Here is a 14,610-nt window from a genome sequence, read left to right as displayed (position 1 = left end):
TTGAGAAACCTTAAACAAATTACACTGAACAAGGATGATGACATAGGAGGTTCACATATTTCAGAAATGTAGCAGTTTAATTCCACTACAATACCACTTGCTTGCGAGTTCACCTGTGTATAATCTATGCAGGCCTTTTTCTTTTGTTCTGCTTCCATGAACCCCAACTCATGCATTCTTATGGTGACTCTGCCATGTCATCATCCTTGTTCAATGCAATTTGCTCTAAATTTTGAAAATATTCTTATTCTTCCTCCCAATTATCACAAATTCTGTAACTCTGTCCTCAGTATAACTAATTTATAGTCGTTCAAATGTAAAAATCTGAAAATCATCCGGAGGTCTACTTTGATTCTCATTGTGTTCTACTCTGCAGCCATCAGTTGCTTGCTTACAAACATTCATTGGTTTTCTTATGGGCTATGTAAAGCAAGTCATAATTCAAGTTCTATCATTCAAAATCAAATGTAATGATAATAATAATAATAATAATAATAATAATACATTTATATAGCGCAATTTCCATAAGCATGTATGTTCAAATACGCTTTACCAGTGGACTATTGATATTAACGGAACAAGTGGGTTTTTAGATGTTTTTTGAAGGTGACGAGAGATTGCTGGTTGCGGAGAGTTTTGGGTAGTTGATTCTACAGCTTGGGAGCAGCAGATGAAAATGCTTTATCAATAAGTGTGGCCAGCATCTTGGAAGTTTGGTGATTCAGTGTGATACCTTGTGAGGAGCAGAGGATGTACCGGGATAGGTGACGGATGGTTATGAGTTCAGATAAGTAAGGAGGGGCAAGACCATGGATACATTTGAAAGTGAGCAGAATTATCTTGTAGTGGATCCTGGGGCACGTTTCATAAAACTTGTCATTAGTGACAAGTTGTCATAGATGTGACAAGCTACTGAAATCCTTGCATCTGATTGGCTGAAAGAAAATTTGTCATAGAAATGTGGCAGTTGTCACTGATAACAAGTTTTATGAAACGGGCCCCTGGACCTGATGGGAAGCCAAGATGTACAAAGAGATATCACCTGTTGGCAATGGTAATGAACAGTAATGTCACGCATGCATTGAAAAAATGTCTTATATGTGACCTCGCACCACAAAACGAACATAAAGTACTGTATACGCTATAATTTTCGCGTACATAAATTTTCGCGAATTGCTGCTGTCACACATTTTCGCGAGTGGTTAAATTCGCGATTGGGGGACCAGAGAAAATATGAAGTGGTAAAGAAAGTGTGAATTTTCAACTTACTAGCATATAAGAATGATACTAGTTATACACTGCATGAAAAAGACTTGCCAAACTCTGCGAACTAGTAAGTTAGAATTCAACATTTTTGAAGCGGTTAAGTCCATCGCGCTAGATTTCTGACGAGTGGTCCCCTTGCGATAATGGATTGGCTCTCTACAGTATTTGTATAGTAGACGTGGACGTGCATAAACAAGCTTAGCCAGTATGGTCTGTTCGGTAAGCCGTGACATGGTATTCTAGTACTGAAATGTTTGTATCATCAAGGCAAGGAATTCATTTTGGAAGGTAATATTTTCGCGTGTTGTTAATTTCGCGAATAGCTCCCGACTCGCGAAATTCGCGAAAATAAAACCCCCGCGAAATATATAGCGTATACAGTAGCACACACTGATTTTGTGTGAGGACTGAAAGTGTAGCGGCCGTAATCTGGCAGAACTGCGTATCTCCTTTAACACATTACGCCAGAAATCGGGTTTAAAGATTCAATGTTACACCTTTCTAAACTGAGATACGATGAGTTGCATTTTTCCTCTTTTCTCGGTCATAATTGGTCTAAAGAATTTATTTCCAGCAAAAAAATGACAATTTGACCTTTTTAAGTAGTAAAAATTACCAATTTAAAAAACTTACGCAGTTCTGCCAGATTAATCGTCGCCAAATTTTTGCGATCGTAATCTGGCATAACTGCGTATCTCTGGTCACGTGCCCGGGTTGATCAGCCAGAACTGCGTAAGTTTTTGGCCATGCGGGGGGTTTTTCAGGCAGAACTGCGTATCTCTAGGAGATACGCAGTTCTGCCTGATAAGCACGTGTTTCATCAGGCAGAACTACGTATCTCTTTTTGTCGTCAACCACGTGCTTATCAGCCAGAACTGCGTATCTCCCAGAGATACGCAGTTCTGGCTGATAAACACGTGGTTTATCAACCAGACTACGTATCTCGGTCTATTTTCTGCGGGTTGTCTATCGTATTTTACCATCCACCCTCTTACTATTCAGCGGATGCAGTGTCAAAACAATGAATATTTTAGATCGAGTACAATTTTTTTGAAATATTTGTATTGTATAAAGTCATCATTATTGATTCACATTTAATTTCATTTTATCCATTCATTTGTATATGGAAAATAACTTGCTTTCCCCAAATGTTGTCAGTCTGTGTTCATGTTTCAGTATTATTTAGCGGCACAAGAAGTACTGCTACATCAAAAGCCTGGCTGCTGCTTGGGTTATTGTCGATCTCATGAAGCATTACATTTGGACTAAGAATAATATTAGACTAGGTTCTAGATGTTAAGCTATATTGTTCATCAAGACTACAGGTACTACACTGTAGACCGTCTAGACCGTAGTCTATTCAGGCCTAACGATACACTAGACATCTAGAGACTAGTACTAGTAGAGCGGTACGTAGGAATCTGCATACGATAGGCCTACTGATCTCATCATTATCCTAGTATTCCTACTCTATGCCCAAAGTAAAAGTAAGCCTAGACCCTTTTGGCTGAAGGCCTAAACTCTATTTAAACTAAAGAATACGAGGAGCTAGGCCTGACTAAAAGTTTATTCACAGCTTTATTAGAAAATAAAAAAATAGACCCTAGTTCTCGTTTGTGTCGACTCCTAGTCTTGACCGAAAGATCGGTCTGTATCTGTCCGTCGGGGAATGTTCCGCGGAGACTGCGTCTGGCTTCACGGATCCCCTCCGTATACAGACCGAAGTCAATGATTGCGGCTCCTGTGTGGAGCAGTAGCGCACAGATCAAACGTTACGATAAACCAAATTTCAGACAGCTTTTTTACGTTCAAATAAGTTTGACATGACATGACACATTATGCAGCAATATTTGGGATAAATTTCTCACATTGTGCAATCGAAATACTCACATAAACTCGGTTATAACGCAGAAATTTTATCGATATCGCAATATCGCCGTTCGCGAGCAGTACATCGCCGTTCGCGAGCAGTAAGTCGCCATTTTGAATCTGTAAGCCAATCACATGCGAGGTACGTGTTTTAGTAAAACAAATACGTAGAAACTACCTCGCATGTGATTGGCTAATAGATTCATAGTGTATGTTTCTGCAGTTTGAATGTGACGACGCGACAGACTGTGTTTTACGTTGGAAATTCTACTAAAATGTTGGATTATTCATTAATCTGGTGAGTTTTATGTATTCTTAAAAAGCTAATTTCACCATACAAGCTTAAATTTGCCGACCTAGGGCCGTGAATTAGACGCAATCGAGAAGGGTGAGGTACCTCACCCAATTTTCCATAGAGACAGTGGTTAAGAACATCCACACAGCAATGTGTACTGCAACCTTCCGTCTGTCTACGGAGGACAGCGTCAATGGCAAAATGTAAAAGAGTCCTCCGGACAGACGGATCTTTCTGTCTACTCCTAGTCCTACTGTAGGCCTTATTGTCACTAACTACTTACAGTACTAACGTTAGGGTAGTAGTGTTCTAACCGTTACTATCTATTTCTACGCAGGCCTATTAAAAACGTACGAGAACTCTCGAACTCTGTCTACTCGATTGTCTAGGTCTATGTAACATCCAGACGTCTATTTTGGGGCGTCATTATAACAGACTAGTAGATCAATGAAAATTAGTTTCTAGATTTTCTAGTCTAGACTCTAGATCTAACGCTAGACTCTATATCCAGGTAGGGGCTAAATCTAGCGTTACAGCTAGACTGTTTATTGGGGATCTAGGCCTAGAAGGTACTAATGTTGTAGATCTAAGAACAACATAAAGCCTAACATGCCTATCTATAATGACTAACGGTAAGTCTATAAAGTCTATAGCCTATAATGTCTAGTAGTAGGCCCCTAGTACTAGTAGTAATGTTTAGAACACAGATCTAAATCTAAGTTTCAGATCTATTTCTAGGGCTAAATGTTTTTAATTTAGCGTTTAACCTGTAGATTCTAGATTCTTCATATTACAGACTTCAAGAATGTCTGGCCGAATCAAATCTAGAAAAATAGAAAACTGAGTAAAGACAGAATAACCGGCGATTCAGCCTAAGTTAAGTAACGGTAGGCCCCAGTAGTCTACTAGTAGTAGGCCCCTACTGCACAATTTACTGGGAGTACCGGTACGGTACCGGTATTAAAAAGTAAACTGTAAAAGTGTTAGTATTGGTCAATTTCTGACGTCTGTAGGATTGGATCGAAAATGCCATCGTTATAGACGGTATCCTAGATATTCATTAAACTTCTCGAGATCAATCCCATAGATCCAAGCCCACTAACCGCTTATTACAATGAAAAATAAAATAAGAAGCTATGGTCAATGGATTACAGATATTGTTGTTCGCGTGACCTACGCTACCGCACAGTACATTGATTTCACGTACACTAACAATGGACAAGTGCTGCAGCAGTACCAAGTAGGCCTAAAGTTGACTGGAGCGTGATGTCAGACAAGATGCAAACTATAACGTTTGTTAGATCTAGAAATGCTCTAGGCTTAAAAAACACTAGATTGTAGCAAAACTTAATAGTAAGGCATACCGCATATTGACCTGTTTTGAAGCCTGCCAGTCTATGAAGGGAAAGAAAGTGGCAATTTCCCCCAAGAGTAACGAGGGTTATTGCTTTAGCGTGACTGTCGTCGTGTACAATACACGTAGCCGCACGACGTGTCTAGCTAGCTAGCTAGCTAGCTAGGCACTGCTAACCTGATCGCGCAGCGCGTTCGTCACTACCAAGGTCGCGCACGCGCGTGTTAAGATATACCATGTCCGTGCGGGATGCAGGAACACCTTGGTCCAAGCGTTGTCGTAAGTCGACTTACGCAGTTCTGCCTGATTAACATCGGAAAATTCATTTCGAATCTCGACTTACGCAGTTCTGCCAGATTAATCGCCCTCTCTCCTCAGGAATTTTGCCAAAATCACTTTCTAAAAATAACTTTCTGTACCGATTCACAACTTATTTTTTGGCCCACTTGAAAGAGCATGAGAAAAAACACACAAAACACTCAAAACCTGAAAATCGACCAAAATCGACTTAGGGAGTTCTGCCAGATTACGGCCGGTAGGTGAAATGGGTCAACCTAGCCGATCTTGACTTTTTCATATTTTCTGAAAGAGCAGGTCTTCTTTTACATTATGCTAAAATTTGGTATCATAAAACAGGCGGGAAAGTGTGTTTTTTAGCAGTTTATCTCGAACATTTTTGGTAGAATAGTGTGATTATGCGTGTCTTTAAAGTCCCTTTTTCCTTTCTGAAAAACTTTGTACACACTCTTCACTTTCAACTCTAATAACTTTTGAAAGGATAGTGCTACTGCTTTGAAAGATTGCATCAATTATGGACAGAATGTGTTAATGATGCCTGCTTAATTTCAGTTTAATCCAATAATCCCTTCATTGTTGATACTCTGGTGGTTTACTTCCTGTTTTTTGTCCCATTCATTGCACAGCCAGCGCGGTTTGGTAAAGATTAAGCGCTTGAATAGACACTGTACTTCAGAGCCTCTTTTCTCAGTTCACACTTTTCCTGAGTTGTGCTTTCTTTCCAATATTTAGATAGGTTAGTAGAGTCTATTTGATTTGAGTGATACATCATTTTAAAGCATAAAGTCTGCTCTTTCAGAATATGGTCTTAATTAGAAATTCATGTCTGGTGACTTTTTGTTTGTTTTGTGGTGCAGGATCACATATTATATTTCTTCTTAATACACTTTTGCTTGTAAGCATGTTTTCTCCCTCTTTCTCTCTATTTCTTGTGCCAGGCCAAGAAAGTAGAAGATCTGGGCCATGCAGACTTTGATGTTGAAATCAAAAATAGATTTCAAATGATCTACGTACCAAATTGGTTCACAGTGGATCTAAAGATTGGGGTAAGTGCAGTACCCTGTACTAACAGCCTGTGGAGACAGTATACATGTAGTTTTAGAGACTCAACTGAAAACAAGAGTTTTAATTCAGAGTCAAAGAAATGCCAACATATTCAAAACACCTAACTAAATCAAATTTCTTCTGTTTTATTTTGTTTTGTTTTATACAAAGTAATGATAATCACTCAAAATGCACTATTTCTCAAACTCTATTATTCGAGTTATTAACTAGTTGTGTACTAAACAGGAAAGGCTTGTTTCATTTCCTATAGCAATGGCTACTGTTAAACATGATATACATGTGTAAGCGGCATAACAATTTCGCAAATTAGAGCCAATGGCCTTTCTGGCCGGGCAGCATGAAATTTTTTTGCGAATTGCCACTGGCAGCCAATGCATATTATGTGGGCAAGAACTTTTTGCGCGCATTCTAATTTCACGAATGTTGGCACTCGCAAAATTCGCTAAATTGAAATGCATGTGAATATTCCTCGTTTTACAGTAATAACCTTGCCATGTCTAAAGATCATTCTTAAAATGTTTGACTTAATGCTATGAGGTTTGACAAATGAATGAAAGCTATCAAAGAAGTTCCATTGTGACCAATTCAGACCGTGATGCTGATTATTTACTACCAAGTACATGTACAATGTACACATATCTTTCAATATAAAAGTGACAGGTGTGAACTTAGTGTCATTGGTCACATTTACGTCTTTGTCCTACACTGTACCATCACAAGATGCTGTACAATACATGTATCTGTATGTCAGTCAGATACCATTCATGGATTTAAAAAAAAAAAAATGATGGCATGACAGTGGAACGTTTGCTCATGGGAAAAGCATATTGTTATGTTCTCCCATCTTATCAGAGGTCTCTGAAATTGCAATTTGAGGACGAGCTCAACTTCTTGCTCAGCAGGATTTGTGTGATGAGCTGAAAGTTATGAGTTCTCAGAGCACTGTATGTATACCCCATATGAGATAACAAATGGTGCTCTGTGCAGTCAGGAATAGTATTTAAACACTGATGTTTAAAACATTATCTGTTTGTTTATAGCACACAGGATGTTCTAAAACATCAGTGTTTATAATGCTCTTTGAAGTAGGCTGTGAATCTCTCACTAGCATTTCAATCCCTGCAGGTACAATATTCTGTATATTCCCTTCTACACTAGTCTCTTTGGCCCGAATTCACGAAGGTGGTACAAATGAAACCTTTTTTTAAACCATGGACAAAAACCATGGAGCGCCAAGTGTCGCATGGAATATTTCGTTACGAAATTAGTCATAATGACAACATTCTGTAACTAAATGAACATTTCGTCAGCGAAATGATAATTTTGTTAGTGAAACGGTCATTTTGTTGACGAAATGACCAATTTCGTAACAGAATATTCTGTGCGACATTTGCCGCTCCATGGTTTTTGTCCACGGTTTAAACCAAGGTTTCATATGTACCACATTCGTGAATTCGGGCCTTTCTGTTCATGCACCATAAAACATAGCCTTTATGAAGACTCCCCCTTCATTCTCTAATGTTGCCTTTCCACAATGTTTTGTCGTCAGATGCTGTGTATCCATCTCGAAGAATCAGACGCCTTTGCAGCATGGGTATCCTCAAAGGACAGTGAGCTAGGACCGGCTGATGCACCGGACACAAAGGGTAGGTAGCTTGTATTTGTAGTGGGTAACCCTTAGCCTCTTATTTGTTCAATAATGTTTGTATGTCTATGTATGTGTGTAGGGGGAGAGGGGTCTTCGCATACACTGTCGTATGGGGTGCAAGAAGCAATTTGAAGGGATCGTATAGTTTTGGCTGAGACTTAATTTCAGGTTTCTAACATTTTTTGGTGACATAATGACAAACCTCTTATGAAATATGAAACAGCATGTATTTCCATGAGGAATGCAACGTTTATTTGATGAAAATTGGTTTTGAAATGGCTGTGATATCCAAAACAGAGCAATTCTAATAAGGTGTGGGACCCACCTTTTATTACTGTACGATCGCTTTGTTTTACTTTGTTTTTGGATGTTTCATTCATTCCAAAACCCAGTTTTCATCAAATAAACTTTTAATTCCTCTTAAAATGGTATACTCTGTACTATTTCATCATAAGTGTTTTCTTGGTATCTCACAAAAAGTTAAAAGCCTAATTCTCATCTCCACCAGTACTGTACTATCCCTTTTAAGCACAGCAGTGGATGTCTTTTTTGATATCTATTAAAGCTGGGAGTTTGGATACATGAACCAGAACTTTTCAGGTACACAGGAACAATATGAGTAAATAAAAGAACATTTAATTATTTCTTTATTCTTTTTGCATTTGTTGCAGACTTTTACGATTTTTAAAACCCATCTTAAGCAGTACTTGAGTGACAGACAATCTTTAGAATAAATGTATCATAGAAAATATTTTTGATAAGACGATATATATACTTTTTGTTTAATGTGTTTGTGTGTCTATGTTTTTTGTGTGTTTTTTTTTTGTGTGTGTGTGTGCTGCTGTTTGCAACTTTGTAATTTATATGATATTCGTTTGGTACATTTTAAAGGACTTGGCTTCATATAAGGCACCGCCTTCCTGTGAAGATCCTAATGCTTCATGATTTCTTATGTTGATGTTTATATTTTGTATCCGTTGCAGTCATATCAGTTATTTTATACAAATTTAACGACATGAATTTGAATGTAATGTATTTGTACTTATATGTAGTGTATTTTCTCTGTTTGTTTGTATGGTTTTTATGGAGTATTGAATAAATAAATCCAATCCAATCCAATTGTGTGGATGTTGTCCTTATCATTATGTCATCTTCAAGTACAAAGTTGTGTAGATAATGTTGGAAGATACAAGCATTGTCGAGTTGTTGGATTGACTCAAAAATCCTTTCATTCTAACTGTTGAAGTGTTGTACAGCTGTAGCAGAATAAAACATACGACATTATCGTGGTTGTGAGTATCAATTTCAGAATTCGTCTAGAATGGACAGCTTGTGATGTGTTGGAAAGTATTATATATGAACTAATCGTCAGTATTTCCAAGAAAATTTCTCACAGGAAACTTTGTATAACTATACCTGCACTGTAATGCATTAGACTGCATTATTATGTGCAAAAAGGGGGGGGGGGAGAAAAGAAGAAGAATCAATGAGTGATCTTGGCTTTTAAAGTATTGTTGTCTCTACTGCTATGTAGGGCCAATTCTTATGTTTTCTTTTCTCTTCTTACTCTCTTTTTTGTCAGTCAACTTTGGAGGGCTTGTTCTCCAGGCATTACTAGAACACTGGCCGAGAACGCATGCCTACGATCCAGACAGCATTAATGGGCATGGTAAGAGGCATTAGTTTTGTTGGCTGGAGGACTCAGTTTTGATAGCATATTTGTACAATGACACTACATAACTACAAAGTCTTTAACTGTCCCAGTTTTTTCTCACATGGCTTGCCTGCACCAAAATCTGACTCAATTACTTTTTGCCATGAATGATAAACTCTACAACTAAGCTCTGCTTTTTCATTCACAATTCACAAGTAATTATGCTGAAAGTTTTCTACTTTTGTTCAGTTGTCAGTTTTGTATTAGTATTTTCAAATGGTTGCAGGGTCAATGTCTTTCCTGTCATTTCAAAATCGCATCATGTACAATAACTGTAAGGGATCTCTGTATCAAATTAAATTACACATTTTGTGTTTTTATGTGGCTGTTGTGCCTCTTTACGAGTCAAGATTGCAATGTCACTGCAACATGTACATTGCTAAATTGAAATGCATGCCTAGTACTGTCTTCTAGTCTATGAGCTTGCCATTATTGTGAGTAGCTGTTATGTGATTACAATTCTCAGCTCGACAAAGCATGTCACAGAAACAAAATTGTTGACTTCATGATGGGCTGTCAATTTGTAAAACTTGCTACAAAAATGTAAAATGTGTGAGATGTACAATACACTATTAAAAGCAATGGCATATAAAAGTAGTAATATTATGAATTTGTATGTTCAGTGTTTAGGTAAGTGTAAAGATGGTTTGAACTGCAAGTCTCTCACCTCCCTTCATTACACAGTCAAGTTATCCTCGCATGAGTCGAAACATTGGCTAAGTCGAAGAAAAATTCTACCTGGGATGGATGTAAACATGTCTTAATTCTATAGTGTAAGTTAAAATTTACACTAATCAATGAATATTCTGCAGTCCCTGTGGATTTGACAGAGGTGAAGTTGACTACAACGTAAATCAATCCTTTTGGTATGATCGCGCCTATTGCCATGCCAGTGCTGATAAATGTTTCATTCCTTACAAACCTCATTCCATAGCGGTCAACGGGATAGACACCAGTACAGACGACATCAACCTGACGGTGGACTCGTCGTCGCCGACCACCTCTCACCCGCCGCACTCGGTCATCAACAAGGGCAACAGCTACTTTAGCGTCCCGCCCCACACCCCCGTCATCTTCAGCGAGGTCGGGGGTCGCACGCTCTTCCGGTTCCTGTGCCGCGACGCCAGCGGCGACTCGGAGCGGATGCTGCTGAATGAGAACGTCCCGCAGTGGGTGGTCTCTGTCACTGTTGAGGTATGTTGATCACATGACCTAGGAAAGCAAACTCTAATATAAAACTTGATATAATTTTGCTATTGAGATGACGTTTAGATATCACTACCTTTTTTTTTTTCCTTATAGAAATACCCAAGAGTATTAAAGCAGTTTATTTGTTGGCTTTGTTGCTGCCAAGGATATGTTGTGAATCTAGTTTTTGTGTGTGAACAAAGTTTCTGCGGACACTGACAGCTGTCTTATGCTGAAGAAGGACTTTAGCTTTATTAAAGTGATTGTAATATTGAAGTTTACTCTGAATTCATCTCTGAATAACTTCAAAGTTATCATCTTTGTGTTTCTTACTTGTATATCTTTGAGCATGATTCCTGTTTCTGCAGCCTGAAGTAGTTGGTGCTCAATATAACATAACATACCTTCATGCAAGTCGCAAGGCACATATTTTTTTTTTCTTTTATCCTTAGGATGAGGAAGTTTGTCATATTGCAGTCAATACAATACATTTCATCAATGCAAAATCACTGTAGTCAGTTGAATTTTTGTTTTACAGCTGCACTTTAAGGGCTATTCCTGATACCTTTGAAAGAAGTTTATACAGAAGAGAATCTGAATACCTGATCTATTCAGGTTGAACAGTATCAGGGTATGGTAAGTGATTTGTATTTCATGTGGTTGTTTTTTCATTTGCTTCTGTCTTTTCTCTCGTTCTCTCTCTGCAGCATACACAACCAAAATTCAACAAGATTTCATTCTTCCTACAACCCCAAAACCCCTCAGGCAACAGGACTTTGAAGAAGTAAGCTTGAATGAGTGCAGTTGAATGTATCCTGGACTAGCAGATTTATTCATTCCAATCGATTTGATAGAGGTTCTGAAATTTCCAATCTTCGTTGCATACAAACTTTCTCTCTTTGACTAGATATCAAAAGATGAAAGCACATTCACTTTACTTTTCCGATTGGAAAAAAAAAAACCCTCCTCTATGTTGAGGAGATTCTATGTGATGTATCCAGTTTCCAGACTTCAGGGAGAAGACTAGCAACTGTACAATAGAATGTAGATCACTCAAACTGTTTGTTTTTTATGTCAATGCAGGGTTGGGGTGTAATTTTTGTTTGAAGGAAAACTGCGGGTGACTTTCAGACTTACATTTGAACAACTATAAATTTGTAATACTGGGTACAGAGTTTAAGAATTTATAGTGATTGGGATGATGAATAAGAATGTTTTTTAAGATAAATGACAAATCACAATGAAAGGATAATGACATGGCAGCCTCACCATAAGAATGTACAATTGTATGAGCGGGGCTCATGGAAGCAAAACAAAAGATTAAAGCATGCATGAATTCTATACAGGCACTGTGGACTTGTTAGGCCAGTGGTATTTTATTGGAATTACATTGCTACATTTCTGAAATATGTGTGCCCTTTATGTCATCATCTTTGTTCAGTGTACATGTAATTTGTTATGGGGTTTTAGAGTATTGGTTTCACTGCTGTAGGACCGCAATGAATTCCACAAATTTATACATGGAGCTGTCCGTATAATGCTGTACTGCACGATGTAAAATTATGAAAATTGTCAGAAATTCCCCTTTAAACTAAGATGTTGTCCTTGAGATGGAAAAAGAGCACATTCACTCATTCTTTCATACTGTAAAAGTGGAAATTTTCACACCAGTATTAAAATTATTTTGTGTTTTTAATGCCATGGAAGCAAAATATAAGATACATTTTGTAGTAGAGAATAGGTAGGGTACGTAGAATATGCATTGTGATTGGTTAGATTGCATCACATGATTGCAGGAAAACTTCAGTATAGTGCACAGTCGTGCCACTATACCGAACGCTTACAGCGCGCATACGCCTTGTCTATGCAGAAATACGCGCAGCGAGGGACGTAGAAGGACAAGGCCCAGCCTTTCAACGTATGCGCGCGTAGAGCGCAGGAGGCAGCAAGTAGCAGATTATACGCAAGTCTGCTCAGCAGTACGCACATACGCGGCTGAGCTAGCTGTGCGTAAACTAGGTTATCGCTCTGCATGCAAGAAAACAGTACGGTGAGTCAAATTTTAGATCAAGTACTTCGAGGGTGAGAGCTATGGAAAATGTATGTAGATCGAGGAGCCATTTAATATAACAATTAGGGCATGTTCCATTGATGCACCAGTACTGGATTATAGAACTCCCTTATACAGTTCTCTTCACCCTGGCCTGCGGCCTCAATGAAACAAAATAGCACTCGGGATAATTTATTTAGTAGTTGTCTTTCTACAATCCAGTATAGTGCATCATGGAGCATGTTCGATTTGTATGATATTACAAATAACAAGCCAAAATTTTATGTGTTTTCATTATTGCCCTGGTTTCATGTTGCAAAAAATGCACGAAAACTTCCACTTTTACAGTATTTTTTGAGGGAACCAGCAGTGAAAAACAAGTGGGTGACTTACTGCAGAATCCTTTTTGTCTAGAATATTTTCTCTTCTTTTCTCTGAAAAATCTAAAGAGTCGCATTTTGTTGGGAAATTTCTTCTGTTTAGAGACAGATTATCAGCCAGTGACATGCTGCAGGTGAGGAAAGTCTTGGAGCACGTCTACGAGAAGGTGATGGGAGCCTACACGGCCTCGTCGACGGGCGGGGCCGCCACCAACGATTACGGGACGTCGCGAGACGGGGCCGACAGGGACTCGGAGCTGAGTAGCATCTCGGAGGAGAAGGTGGAGCTGCTTTGTCAAGACCAAGTGAGTTTTGGGGTACCAAATAAGGAGTTTGATCACAAAAGGATTTAATTCCTTTCTTGCTAAGTTGAGTTATTTGTGATAAAGTTGCTAAAACAACAAAGAAAATGATAAGAAGATATGGAAATTTTTTTTTAGTCATAACTTCAAGGATGTTTTATGTTCTGTATACAAATGTAGCATCACTGGAGAGGTTATGCTTTTTCTGATGATGGACTTACATTTAAATGTTTAAAAGTGGCACTTAGCACATTTTGCAGTCAAATTCTTCAAATATTACAAATTTTCCCCAGTTCTATCTGTAAACTGTCACTTTTTTTTTTCTTTTCAGATTAACTTTCTTACTGGTGCAGAATTCCCCTTTAGACTGTGCTATATTTCACTAATACCACGCATGCCACATCTCATACGTCCTGCAGGTACTAGATCCCAACATGGACCTCCGAACTGTCAAACACTTCATCTGGAAGAGTGGTGGCGACCTGACCTTGCTCTACCGAAGCAAGCAAGCCAGTGGGACGTGAGACTTTATCTCCAGATGGGACTTTTATAGTGAAGCTCAATCATTCTTCTTTCTTTTTTCTGTCTTTTTTTTTTCCATTCTTGTGTGCAGAAGTCCATGTCAAAAAAAAAAAAAAAAAAAAATCCCAAATCAAGGAAACTCCTGGTGTATCAGAGACTAGGCATGAGTCCAGCTCAGCCGATCATTGTATGGACTGCATGAAGTTTTTTTTTTTTTATTCTTCATTCAAAACTCCAGACTCCAACAAGTTCCATTTCACCGTACTCACTGGATTTGAACAGACCAACACAGAGGAACCAACTTTGGGGCTTATCTCGAATGATGAGGAGTACCAGTTCCAGCCTCCTCGCTATGTTTACTCCTTACCTCAAAGTTTTGTAGCCCCATTTGCAAAGCAAGGAAGGATCATCACAAAGGCTTGGACCGCCAATGCTCGTGTACATCACACACCCAACAACTTCTTCTGTGTGCGCAACCAAGTGCTGGACCTTTAGAGTGTCTTTTCTTTTTTTCAGTGCTGAGTATTGAACATAGCTAAAAGTAGTTTTCTTAAAAAAGCCACATGCTTACTATGTAAACTTGTTGTTTTTTTTTCTTGCTTTTATTTTGTAGAGGATAAAAATGCAGTTTTTTTTTTTTTATGCCTCCGCCACGAAGTG

The 14,610-nt window shown here is 38.5% G+C and overlaps 1 protein-coding gene across 1 annotated transcript in view; it reads left to right on the top strand.

Moving 5' to 3' along the window:
- Window positions 1-14,092, top strand: part of LOC139728059 (WD repeat-containing protein 48-like) — a 29,757-nt gene extending 15,665 nt beyond the window's left edge. Inside the window, exons 10-16 of the mRNA XM_071639022.1 lie at window positions 6,020-6,127; window positions 7,696-7,792; window positions 9,377-9,463; window positions 10,443-10,702; window positions 11,404-11,480; window positions 13,230-13,431; window positions 13,848-14,092. Of these exons, the coding sequence (XP_071495123.1) occupies window positions 6,020-6,127; window positions 7,696-7,792; window positions 9,377-9,463; window positions 10,443-10,702; window positions 11,404-11,480; window positions 13,230-13,431; window positions 13,848-13,952 (936 nt within the window). The 3' untranslated portion in view covers window positions 13,953-14,092. The remainder of the gene's footprint in view (window positions 1-6,019; window positions 6,128-7,695; window positions 7,793-9,376; window positions 9,464-10,442; window positions 10,703-11,403; window positions 11,481-13,229; window positions 13,432-13,847) is intronic.
- The last annotated feature ends 518 nt before the right edge of the window (window positions 14,093-14,610 follow it).

The sequence above is a fragment of the Diadema antillarum genome, unplaced genomic scaffold, assembly GCF_040938485.1.
Source record: "Diadema antillarum isolate AM-2024a unplaced genomic scaffold, OU_Dant_1.0 seq00000162_RagTag, whole genome shotgun sequence".
Lineage (NCBI taxonomy): Eukaryota > Metazoa > Echinodermata > Echinoidea > Diadematoida > Diadematidae > Diadema > Diadema antillarum.
This window is presented reverse-complemented; position numbering and strand designations above follow the sequence as displayed.